The sequence below is a fragment of the Balaenoptera musculus genome, chromosome 1 (genome assembly GCF_009873245.2).
Source record: "Balaenoptera musculus isolate JJ_BM4_2016_0621 chromosome 1, mBalMus1.pri.v3, whole genome shotgun sequence".
Taxonomy (NCBI): domain Eukaryota; kingdom Metazoa; phylum Chordata; class Mammalia; order Artiodactyla; family Balaenopteridae; genus Balaenoptera; species Balaenoptera musculus.
The window spans coordinates 36,693,327-36,706,306 of NC_045785.1; the positions used below are offsets into that span (position 1 = coordinate 36,693,327).

Here is a 12,980-nt window from a genome sequence, read left to right on the forward strand (position 1 = left end):
CAGAGCAGAGAAGGCCTCCTAAGGGAGGTGAGGCCTGGGCTGAATGTTGAAGGCCAAAATACTAGTTGCTGTGTTACAAATTCCTCCAAAAATCCATGGCTTAAAACAGCAAACACTTAATATTTCAGTTTCTGTGGGTCATCAATTCAGACACAGCTTAGTTGGGTAATTGTGGGTAGTTGGTGGTAGTTGTGGCTTCTGGCTCAGTCTCTCATAGGCTGCAGCCGGGATGTCAGCCAAGGCTGCAGTCATCTGAAGGTTTGACGGGGGCTGCAGCATCTGTTCCCAGGATGGCTCACTCGCATGGCTGTTGGCAGGAGGCCTCAGCTCCTCAACATGCAGGTCTCGCCACAGGGCCGCTTGAGTTTCCCTGTGACATGGCAGTTGACTTCCCATGGAGGAAGTGATCCAAGAGAGAGACTAGAGAGGAAGCCACAATGCCTTTTATGATCTAGTCTGGGAAGTCATACACTATGGCTTCTAATGTATTCTATTCTACTCACTAGAAGCAGGTCACCAAGTCCAGCCCACACTCAACGGAGAATTAAATACTATAAGCTCTTGAAGGGGACAGCACCAAAGAATTTGTGGGAATACTTAAAACTACCACAGAAGACTATACTAATGATGATAATAATAATCCTGTTGAACACCGTGTGCCAGGAACTTTATATTGTATCAACTTATTTAATTTTCACAACAACCACTGGGCTAGGTAATAATTATTAACTCCATTTTACAGATGAGGAAACTGAGGTCAGAGAGGTTAAGTGACTTCTCTAAGGTTGCACAGCCTGTGAAGTGGTAAAAATTCAAACCCAATCAATCTGACTCTAGAGCCCATGCTTTTAACCACTCCCGCCTCCCTCCCACCCACCCACACAGACACACACACACACACACACACACACACACACACACACACACATATGCAGGACTAGCCTAGAACAGGCAGGGAGTGAAAGAAACACCCTTCTGCAGTTGAGTTCCATACCTTGGCTATCCAGGAGTGTTTCTGGGTAATTTGCTCCCAGTGGAGGACTTCTCAACAGGAACTGAGAATACAGGCAGAGATGGAGGGACCCGCAGAGTCTTGTAATCGCAGTGCACCCCTAAGGGTCTGGAGAATGGGGGCCAAAGCTCTCTGCCTCTTCACTGGGGGTCACGCTACAGCCTAGTCCCTGTGGCCCCATCCCTGCACTGCCCAGGGCATCCACTTCTGCCCACAGAAGTGTTCCACCCCCATCCGTGACCCTGCACCAATCCCTCCTCCCTCACGTCCTCTCAGAGCATCCCCTACGTCCACACCCTTCGGCCCACGTCCATTTCCTCACCCGGAGCCTTCACATCTGCCCCGCCCCTCACCGCTGTCTTGCGTGCCCCACTTCTGTGCCCCTCTCGTCCAGGCCCAGCCCAGCACCCCCTAACCCTTGGCACGTCCCCCCTCCTCAACCCGGTGTCTGACAGCCGGACAGCGGGATCTGCACAGCAAGTGAAATTCCCGTCGGATCGATAAAGCCGAAGCGCTGGCGGCGACGGGTCGATGGTTTTATCTGTCTCGGCCCCGCGCGCCCGGCGCGCTGACAGTCCGACCGGCCGGCAAAGGCGTTCAAGGGCAGCCGCGCCCTCCGCCCCCTCTCCTCTTCTCTCCCGCCACCCCCCCCCCCACCTCCCTGCAGCCGCTTCGCCCACCGGACTGCAGGCTGGACCGGTCTGCCGCCGCCCCTGTGATTTATCTGGATTTTTAATTGGAAAAAATTTGCGAATTAATTGATTTCAGGAACTTGCCAATTAACATTGTAATTGGGTGCGTGATAAATTCCCAAGGAGCGTGTCAGCTCCCTCCGGGCTGAGGGCCGTGGCGCCTGGGTAGCTCGGGGAGGGACCCAGCCTTGAATGCCCTTGCCCCGCCCCTGCCCACTCTCTAGGAGGCAGGAGGGGAGACGTGGAGGTTGGGAGAAGATGTGGCACGCGGCCTCCCGAGACCCCTCCCTCCTCCTCTTCCCGCCATCAGCGCCGAGCTTTAAGCAGGTATTTCACAGATGGGGAAACCGAGTCCTGCCGGAGGGCAGAGATTGTGTGTGCATCACTCAGAGAGTTCTGGGCAGAGCCCAGATGAGGGCATCTGCATCCACGGCGTGTGGTCAGCAGCTTCTTCCCCAGCTCTCCAATCCTCCCTTTCTGTTCCCTTCTCTCTGCTCCCCTCCCTTTCTTTTCTTTCCTCTTCTCTCCAATTGTCCCCTCCCCTCTCTTACCCTGCCTTTGCCTCCTTTGCCCTCCTTCCCTTCCCTCAGCCTAGCCAGCTCCTGAGTCTGTGGATGCTGCTGCCAGGGTGCCTCTGCATCACCCTCCCACATGGTTGGTCCCAGAGGAGTTCTTCTGGGTGGGCCTGGTTTGTGCTCTCTGCCCCCTTCTGCACAAAAGCACAGAGCAGGCTGCTATTTTAGACACACCCAAGGGCTCACACAGAGGAGCAGGGACCTTCCAGCTCCCAAACTAGAGCTGGCTGGTTTTCACAGACACAGGCGCAAATATATGTCCGCAACATACAGGCACACGCACACAGCCCCATTCCAACACACACAGATGTGCTCACACCTACCCCCTAAAAGAACCACTTCCCACATATGCTCATTCCCGCAGGCACACGGGCACACAGACACAGGAAGAAGAGTCAGAACTCCCATTGGCAAAGCACTTACACTTTTCAAAGCACTTTTCCATTAGAGATCAGAGGCTGTGCCCACACACCCTCCCTCACCCCATCTTCTACCATTCCCCCTCTCAGTCCTGCACAGGCACTCCAATAGGCCCCAGGACTCGGCTACCTAGAACAAGAAGGGCAAAGTTAGACTGAGGACAGATAGTGGAGGGCCTTCGATGCTGGAGGGTGGTCTTGGAGGTAATGGAGGAATTAGAACATCGGTGAGCTGGAGAAGCCTATCAGAGAGCTGAGCTGTAGGAGAATCACTCTGGAGGCCAGTGTGGTACATGATTTGGGGGTAGAAGCAGGGAAGCAAGTGAGGAGGTTAGGCAGGGTCCAAGGAACAGGTGGTGAAGCTGACCTAGGACAATGGCATTGGCAGTGGGAACAGAGAAGAAGGAATGATGAGAGACTGGTGGCGGGGGGAGAAGCAAGAGAACTTAGCTGATTACTTGTGGGGTGCTTACTAGGAAGAGCTTTCTGACTTGGGTCATGGGAAGAGTGATGATGGCAGAGAAGCAGATATCTGAGGGAAGGCGGGGACAGCGGACAGAGCTCTGGGCACGCTAAGCTTTCTCTAGGATGGTGATGGGGTGGAGACTGGATGTGTACAGACAGACAGGCAGGAAAATAGATGGGGGCTGAAGATTGAAGGACAGGTCAGGGAGTGGCCCCCAGTCTTCTCTGTGGCGCTCAAACAGAAGTTTCCACCCAGAGAGAGGAAACAGCCTTGGACGCGGAAAGATTGCACAGAGCTGAAAGGAGGGCTTGGCTTGGTGGGGCCTGAGCTCAGAGACCTTTTCCTGGAGGCTTCCACAGCCACTCTGAGATCTGGCCTGTAGGCTGGGAAGCAGGATCTCTGGTCAGTGCTTTAAAGGGGCTGGAAGGAGCCAGAGGGAGGCTGGGTGACTCTAGAGGGGAGGCGGGGTGTGGAGATGGCAGTGCCCCCACCCCCACTTAAGCCTTATTTAAGGCCGGCCTCGGTGTTTGGTTGGGTAATGAACTAGATAAACAATTCCCCAAATAGATTAAAACGAAGTGTAACTTACAAAGGCGGCTGGTGATGATGGTTTATTCCTGGGCAGCACACCATTTCTTTATTTCCAAGGATAATTCAGTGTAAATCACCTTAATTAAAAGTGTCAGCCCAGCCCATGAATATTGTACTTAAGAACGCGTTTCCTGGGTCCCAGTTATAATTTAAAACCCATGGATCACTAGGCAGCGAGTGACTAAGAAGGGAGGAAATCTTTGGGGGCGGGCTGTGGAAACAGGGAGGGACGACGGCAGAGCAGAGCGGATGGGCTGGGCAGGAGCCCGGCTGCCAGCAGCTCAGGGCTCCGACTCTCCTCTCCAAGGTGGGCCCTTCGCCAGACTCCTGTGTCTGGGGGAACCAAGCACACTTGGAGGTAAGCAAGTTGTTGGAGGAAAGGTAGGGCAGTGGGGCGCTTGCTCAGGGAGAGGGAAGGAGTCCGGCGTAGTACCAGTCCAACTCGAGGGAAGGGGAAGAGGATTGCCAGGAAAAGATCCAGAGGGCTGGCAAAGGGAGAGGCTGGACATCCTGGCCCTAAACGTCTCCATTTCTACTCACCAGCGCAGTAAACTAAAGCCTAGAGTCAGAAGGACACTCCCCAAAATGAAGAGAGAAAAAGAACTCAGAGCTCAGCCCTCCATCCTAACCCGAGTGTCTTTAGGAGGCTGTGGCCAACCGAAAAGTAGCGCTTTGGACTCCGTCAGACATGAACTCAAATCCCAAACCCTGCATGGGCTGAGCAGAGAGGTGTCACGTAGCCTGCTAGTCAACTTTGTAAAGTTTTTGTGAAGATTTAAAGGGATGACACATATGAAGTTCCTAGCCCATGCCTGTCATGTGTGGTGGGTACACAATTAATTGTTCATTCTTTCCTCTTCTGTTTCACCCTGATCTTGCTCGGATAACACTCAGACTTCAGTCCAGGGGTCTGGCGAGAACAGTGTCATACAGTAGATGCCCCAGTTCTGCACCCGTTCAAGTCCAGGAATGGGGCCGGCACAACGGCGACGTCAGCACTTGTTGACAGTGAAAGAAAGATAAAAGTAACAAACTCGCACCTAGCAGTTCCTCAAGCGCAGCTCAGTTTCCTCTCTGTATCCCTGGTGCCTGGATCAGGAGCAGGAACGTGGGGACCATTTATGAACAAAATGGCACTGACTGGAACCCAGTCTGGTGGTCCTCTCCTGCCTGTGATGCCCCCACTGTGTGATCAGACAGGCAGACAGCTGTTTTTTGTTGTTGTTTGTTTTTTCAACATTTTGGCCATGTCCCGTGGCATGTGGGACCTTAGTTCCCCGACCAGGGATTGAACCTGCGCCCCCTGCAGTGGAATCTCGGAATCTTAACCACTGGACTACCAGGGAAGTCCCCAGACAGCTGTTTTTACACTCAGATCTTAGCCTCAGCCTGCTGCTGCCAAGCCTTCTGGCCCCTGCACTGTGATGTATGTGTCTGCTTGTGTGGGTGTGTATCCACGTGTATCTACATTTGTGGGTGCATGAGTGTCAGGTGTTGGCGCACATGGGTGTCTGTGCATGCTTGTGTGGATGTGGGCACAGCTCTTCATCCAGGCCTGGGTGACAGTCGTGTGTCTTTAAGGACACATCTCTGGGAACAGGACTCTGTGTGCCTGCACCTCTTTGTGCATATCTGAGCCTCCAGGTGTGACCACACGTTGACAGAATTATAGAGACAATGGATATGTGTGTATCTGCCTTTATACCAGGGTTTCTCAGCCTCAGCACTACTGACATTTGGGGCTGGATAATTTTTTGTTGTGAGCATCTATCCAGTACCCTGAAGGATGGTTAATCCCCTCTACCCACTCCACGCCAGTAGAAAACTCCCTGCCCCCACTTGTGACAATCAAAAATGTCTCCACATGCTGCCAATTGTCCCCTGGGGGGCAAAATGGCCCTGGGTGAGAACTCTTACTTTATCCAAATCTGCCTATGCCTTTGCTCACATATTGGCTGTGTCTATGCCTGACCCAGTGGGTGTTCCCTGTGTATACACCAACCGTGTGTGCCCCGTGTATCTGCCCTGGGGGTGCGTCTTTTGTGCTGCGTGGATCTCTTGGGTGTGCTCTACCTGCACACCTTGTATGTGCATCTGTGTGGGGACCCTATGTGAATGGGCTGTATCTGCCTCCTGCGTGCATCAGCCAGCGCCTCTGTGTGCATGTAGTATTTCTGTGCGTGTGATAGCACGTAAGCGAACGTGTGAGCACAGATGTGGTGAGCACAGTGGGGGTGGCAGGGAGGGAGGGCCAGGAACAGGGATATTAATGTTTCTGAAGTGGATCTGATTTGATACGTCTTGTTCCATTGTCAGCATCTGTTTAGCGGGGATTTGTAATACTTTGTGGCTCTGGATCACTCATGCTTAGCGCAGGATGTGGCCTTGCATACCAATTTTGTTATTAAACACAGTCCTCGCCTCCCCCACAGCCCATCCATCACCTCCCACCCCCGCTCCCCCGACTCTGAGCCGCCCACCGTATTTCAGGGCCCAGCTACCGCCCGCCTGCCGCGCCTGCCGCGCCCGATGCCGGAGGGCCTGGGGCTGACAAATTGAATCAGGGGGAGATCATTCCTGGCCTAACGCAGTTTGCAGCATGTTGGAGGGAGAATTGACAAGAGCCATGTCAGTTCTATCACCCCAATCCCATAGGAGCTAACAGCAGGCTGAGGACTGGGTTGGAAGGAAGGGGGCAGGACACGCAGAATCCTCAGGGCTGATAGGAGCAGTCAGGTAAAGTCCCCTTCCTCAGATCCACGAGACAGCCTACCATGCCTAGTGTCAGTACCCCTGCCCAGGAGCCCACTCTGGCCCCTGGCCCCTGATGGAGGCTGAGTGAGGCAGGGCCAGCTGGGGCTGAATGGGCTGGGTGGAGCTTGGCTGAGGGGGGCTGAGCTAGGCTGGCTATGTCTTCTCTCCTTGGGATCTTCTTCCTATTCTACTCTTGCATGCCCTGGGCAGCAAGTGGAATGGTCACCCTGTTCTCTTCTTTCTTGGCAGCAAGAATTCCCTTCTGAAGGATGCCATGGCTCCAGGCACCCCCAAGGTAGGTGGACAATTGTGTTTTCCTCCTGCCCATCCTAACCTAAGCCCACTCAGAACTGGTTCTTGAGAAAAAGGAGCTCTTCTTGGATCCCCAGCTGTTTTCAGGGTTTGATCGTCAGCCTGAGGCCTCGGGCTGCCCTGTGCACTTGAGTACATGTATGTGTGTGTAGTCTGAGTGTGAGTCACAGTATGCTCACCTGACTTTCTCTTCTAGTCAGGATGGGGCCAAAGCCAAGAATGACCTGGGGGTGTGGGGGACCCAGACACTAAATCTAGGGAGACTCAGACGAGGAAGGTGAGCTGTAGCAGGTAAAGAAAAATATAGAAGTGCAGGTCAAGACAGGTGGTGCAGGGCCTTAGAAGCCAGACCATGGGGTGTGTGCATGTGCTTTGTCCTGAGGGCAACAGGGAGCCAGAGAGGATGCTGGGCTCTTTTGGGGAGACAATCTGACCCTCTGAACAGACACTATGGAAGGGAAGCTTGAAAGCATCAGATGGAGAAAGGAAGAGTGAAGGACAAGTGGCTCAAAGGAAGGGCCAGAGGCCTCAGCAGGATGACATGACTTGTACCAAGAACTCCCATAGGTGGCCACATAGGTAGATGGTACTGCATCCTCAAAGGTGATGTTTTGAGGGAGTGGGGACCTGGGGTTGGAGGACTAAACACTCACTCACTGAATGTCCTCTCCCCCACCCCTCAGTAAGGTGGCATCCTGTCTTATAAGTTCTCACAATGACTTGTAAAGGCAGAAATCCTCAGCCCTTTCTACAGGGAGTGAGGAATGAGTGCTGAATGGATACATTTTTTTTTTTGGCCGCGGCGCATGGCTTGCAGGATCTTAGCTCCCCAACAAGGGATTGGTCGAACCCTTGGCAGTAAAAGTGCGGAGTCCTAACCACTGGACCACCAGGGAATTCCCCAGAATGGATGAAACCAGTAAGGGAGTGTGTGTGGAGAGATTAGAGCAGAAGCCAAGAAGAGTCTGGGACTCCTGTGCTGGGGGTCAAGAGAAGGTCCCAGAGCCAGGGAAGGAGCAGAAGAGGAACAGTGACGAGTGAGGAGGGGCACAGGAGAGCATGGTGTCCCAGGATCCTAAGGGAAAAAAATTCCAAAATGTCTGGGGTGGTCAGCAGTCAAGTAGAAAAAGGCTGGAGAAGGAGGCCATTGTATTTAGAAGTCTTAAAAGCACTGGTGACCTCTGAGAGAGCAGTTTTGGGAAAAGGAGCCAGAGTGACAATCTTACTTCCAGGGGGTTGGCCTGTCTCCCCTGCAGACCCTTCAAAAGGGTGGGAGTGGACTCCGCACCTTCATTCAGGAAATCACTCAACACAGCAAGCTGGACAGAGGAGGGGCAGGGAACCTAGCCCAGCCCCGGACTGATGCAGGCCCTGGCCAAGGAACCAAAGCCCTCCCAGCCCTCAAGAGAAAAGGCGTGGGGGGAGAAGGGGGGGCCACACTGGCGGAGCCTGGTCCAGCCTGCAGTCTCCAGTGGCTATGGTTAAGGCAGGCAGGTCACGGACGTGCTGCCAGGTCAGCCACAACCACTGACCCCTGACACCTCAGCATGGCTGGCAGGCTGGGGACTGGACCCCAGTGAGGCCTGTGTTCAAAGCACAAACACAGACACGATCCACGTCCACACCTGGTTCCCCACATACACAGATGCACACCCACCTGGCCCCATCAGAATACTCATATAGGAAGTCTTAAACATGTGCAGATTCCTGCAACCACCAACACGGGCTCATTGATAATCAGACTCAGAGGCAAGGGCCACCGCTCACCCACTTCTAGACATAGGCTCACGCCCCCAAAGCTGCCTATCTCAGGGTCTGTCCTCTGCCTGGACTGGGGCTTTAGGAAAGCAGGTCATAGGTAGAAGAGGCACGAGGTAGAAGGTTCAAGCAAGAGACTGAGAGAACAGGGAGGAGGAGGGAGGGAGGAGGAGGAGAGGGCGAGGGGGCCTCAGACAAGATTGATGGCCTCGTTGCCATTAAGAAAAAAATTAGCCGGTGGCGGCTATCATATTAAAGGGTGAAGAAGCCGTGAATTATTTTCTTAAAGATCTTATCGCTTACAATGATAATTTTACCTTCCAAAAGGCCACTTTTAATGAGGCGAAGAGCCAGGCAAAAAGTCATGATTTAATGTCGGGATTTTTTTTTCAAAACACATTTTACTGCTTTTTGGTCCATGTTTAAAAAGCGCCAGTGACCTTTTTTTATTCCGCTTGCCCCAGGTGTAATGCTGAGACCTCTCAGGGCTTCTAACCTAGAGAGAATGAGAGAGAGCACACAAGCGTGAACTTTCTCATGATGGGGGGGTAGGGGCCCCACGATGCTTCCCCTCCTCAGCATCCTCCTTGGGACCAGAGAAGGAAAAGGACATTGCCTGAAAGCCCACCTCTTTTCCGAGCTGGGGGCCAAGGCACCCACTAGGCCTCGCACTGGGCCTGGGTAGGTGAGGAAGGGGCTCCAAGTTGCAGGGAATCCCATCCCAGTCCCTGCCTGGCCTCTTCCCTCCTCCTGCTCTTGGGATGAGGCCGAGTCAGGGAACCCTGCCAGACCAGCAGCTGCCCCCCCTTCCCAGGGCCCTTGCCTGAGGACGTGCAGCGTGGCCACCGCATGCAGGTCACATCCTAAGGCTCAGTCGGAGATGAAGGATAAATGGCTGCTCCATCTTTCCCAAATTGCTTTCTTTGGGCTGTCAGTGGCGATTTGGCATGGTTTTCTAAGCTGGGGAGGCCTCCTAGGGAATTGTATGCTTCCGGCTCTGGGCTGTGCAGGCTGGAAAAGGCGGAGGGCGGGGGGGAGGAAGTATGGATTGCTTTCAGGCCTCCAGGCCCCCAGTTTGCAGTTGAACAGGCCTTGGCGAGAGCCAGCAAGAGCAGGCTGAACGTGCCATGTGGTATTTAGAATTGTGGTGCTTGTGTACAATTTAAAGCAGACAGTTTATTAATCTAAACTGCGGGTGTATGTAGAAGAGGCCATGCAGGATTGACATGGGGGGGATTAGTTTTGCTGGGATTTTTGCTGGGGTCATCGCCACAGCACGGGGATAAATGGAGCCAGTGTACATCCCTAGCTGCACGAAGGAAACTCTTACACACTATTTAATTTACCGTCTCCATAGCGGGGCTGCCACCAGCCTGTATTAGGGGCAGGCAGGGCAGCAGGGATGTGGCTTTACCCCCAACCCTTCAGAGAGGTCCCAGAGTCTCTGCTCACTACGGGAGAACACAGCCTATACATAGTCTCAGCCCACTGGGAGGCCTGCCCCACTGGGACGGAGATTAGCTGGGGTGGAAGAGGTTGGACCCTCTCCAAGGGTCTCCACCCATCCCTAGGATCAAGCTATCCTTTCCCACAACCAGACTCTGGGGGGCCTGACCACATGCCTTCAGAATCTCAAGCGGTCTCTACCCCTCTGCCCTCCTTTTCTCTGCCTCTATCCCAAAAGCTCCATAGGACCGGACACTCTAGGGGACTGACTGTAGGTCTCATTCAGCCTGAGGCCACGTGTCCTTTTTCTTCTTCCAGTCCCTCTTGTTGTCTGCTTCTATCAAGAGGGAAGGAGAGTCTCCGACAGCATCACCACACTCGTCCGCCACCGATGACCTGCACCACTCAGACAGATACCAGGTGAGGAGGGGTGGGCTGGGCCCTTGGGTGAGAGCCTATATATAGGGCAGGCCTGGGGCTAATTCCTCCCATCCTCAGGAGACAAGGGGAAAGGCCTGAACTGTGTTTGGTTCCCTCTGTGTCTAGTGCCTCTAACTGAACCAAAAGGCACAGGTGTCAGGGAATGTGCCATAAATAGATGGATTTTAGGGAGAGATGCCAAGGTCCCCTGGGCTCAGGTGGGCTCTTCTGAAGCATCCCAGCCATCTGGAGGTCTCCTCTAGGGTTCACTTTCATCAGGGACCCAGGGACATAGCCCAGAATCACCTGACGACTTCACACTTCAAAACCAGGATCCCCTGAGCAAATAACCATCAATCCTGCCAAACCCTGGTGTCAGGCCGTGAGAGAGAGAGAGAGAGAGAGAGAGAGAGAGAGAGAGAGAGAGAGAGAGAGAGAGAGAGACGGAGGGAGGGAGGTAGATATTGCCTGTGGGTGCCTCGGGCAAACAGGAAGGGAATAACTACACAATCCTAAATCAGCAGAGCAGGAGGGGGACCTAAGGGTAATATTCCAGCTTATATAGACCTTATTTGTGGTAGGAAGGAGAAAGAGCTTCCCCCAGAAGCTTCTGAGGAGACAGAGCCCTGCCTTCAGGAGCTCCAGTCAGAGGGCAGAAAACAGGGCCTGCTCCAAGGAACATTTGTCTAAATGGCAGCACGGCTTCTCAGGGAGCCCTTATGTGAAAAGGGAAACACAGTCCTGACTAATGCAAAGAGACAAGGCAGCAGGGACCTATCATCTGGGGTACAGAACCAGGGCCACTGCTGGTACACAGGAAGCCTTTCTTGGAATTCGAGGTCTTCTCTCTGGGCACTTTTTCCTCCCAGCTGACACAGCCTGGCGTCAGGGTGCAGAGCTTGGTGAGTGGAATACGGAGTGTGGGCTGTACACCAGCTTCAACTAGCACCTCCTCTGCTGGATGCCCTTGTCTGGGACTCAAACTGCAGAGCCCAAAGTGCCAGCCCTGGGGAGGGATCCCTGCTCTTGTGAGCCCTGGTTTGAGAGAGGCAGTCAGTCCTCACCCAAACAATCCTGATTCAAGATGGAGAAATGACCCAACTCTAGGGGATTCTGGGATAGGGAGACAAGGCTCCATCCCAGAGAATTCTGTCCCAAAGGGAGACAGAGCCCTGCCTTCAGTGGCCAATCCTCTCTATTTCAGCCACAGCATTCAGCTCCACTATTTGTTGAACTAGGGAAAGAGTAACCATCAGGCATAGGCATGGCATGCTAGGCATAGGCTAGGCGTGCTAAGGCATGGCACCAAGGCCTCTGTGATTTAGAGTCGACCTTTCCAGCTTCCATTCCTAATACTGCCTTCCGTGAATCCTGTGGGCTGTGCTCGCCAGATTAATGCTAACCACTCGTTGGCTGTGCCACTCCTTTCTTGCCTCTCTGTTTTTACACATGCTGCTTTTAATGGGGTTATTTTACCCCACCCCATCAAATTTCTATTTATCCCTCAACAACCTGCCCAACTTCCCTCTGCTCCGGGAAGCCTTTCTGGATTAGCTTTCTCTTCTCATGACCCCGTCATGTCCATGTTATTGCCCCGATCATCTTATATCAACACCCATTTAAGTATGTTTCCATTATCTTCTAGTATATAACAAACCATCCCAAAACTTAGTGGCTTAATACAACTTATAATCTCTCATGATTTCTCATGGTTCTGTCAGCTGAGTAGGCCTTTCCTCATTCATGAAGCTCATTCAGCTGGAGGACTAGCTGGCCTAGAAAGTCCAAAATGGCCTCACCACATGTCTGGAAGATTAGGGGCCTTGGTTTTCTTCCATACGGCCTATCATCCTCCAGGAGGTTAGACTGGCTTCCTTACTTGGCAGTCTCAGGACAGTGTCATGCCAAGAGGGCGAAGGCCAAAGCTGAAAGGCCTCTTGAGGCCTAGGCTCTGGAACTCACAAAGCTAACACATAATCAAGGGATGAGGAAATGCAGCTCTTTGATAGGAGGAGCTGCAAAGAATTATGAACATACTTAATCTATCATGATGAGCCTGACTCTTGCACTAGACTGAGGGTCTCGCCAAGGCCCCTTCTTTACTCCCTTCCTTTACTCAAACACTTATCTAGTACTCACTCATGCTCAGCCCAAGGTCCTTGCCTTCACGGGGTTAGATCTACAAATAGATAATTACAGCCCAGTGTTTTAAGTGCTATGATAGGGATATAAATAAGTTTCTAGGACAGCACAGTGGAAAGAGAAAATCAGAGTAAGATTCACAGAGGAGGTAATGACTGAACAGGATGAATAGGAGTTCACTTTGGTGGACAAGGAAGAAAAGATATTCCAGATCAAGGCAACTCTATGTATGTGCAAAAGGCAGAGAGGTGTAACACAGAATTATGTATTTGGGGACCCACTAGCAGTTCAGTTTTGTTAGAATGTAAAACACAAGGGGAACTGGTAGAAAGTGAAGCTGGAATCCCCTGATCTTTACACAACACCTGGCATGTAGTAGTTGCTCAATTATGT

The 12,980-nt window shown here is 52.8% G+C and overlaps 1 protein-coding gene across 3 annotated transcripts in view; it reads left to right on the forward strand.

Moving 5' to 3' along the window:
• RNF220 (ring finger protein 220) overlaps nt 1-12,980 on the forward strand; it is a 223,323-nt gene that overhangs the window by 188,510 nt on the left and 21,833 nt on the right. For all 3 annotated transcript variants that reach the window (XM_036858420.1, XM_036858410.1, XM_036858430.1), the window contains 2 exons: nt 6,759-6,804; nt 10,344-10,445. In XM_036858420.1, the coding sequence (XP_036714315.1) occupies nt 6,759-6,804; nt 10,344-10,445 (148 nt within the window). The remainder of the gene's footprint in view (nt 1-6,758; nt 6,805-10,343; nt 10,446-12,980) is intronic.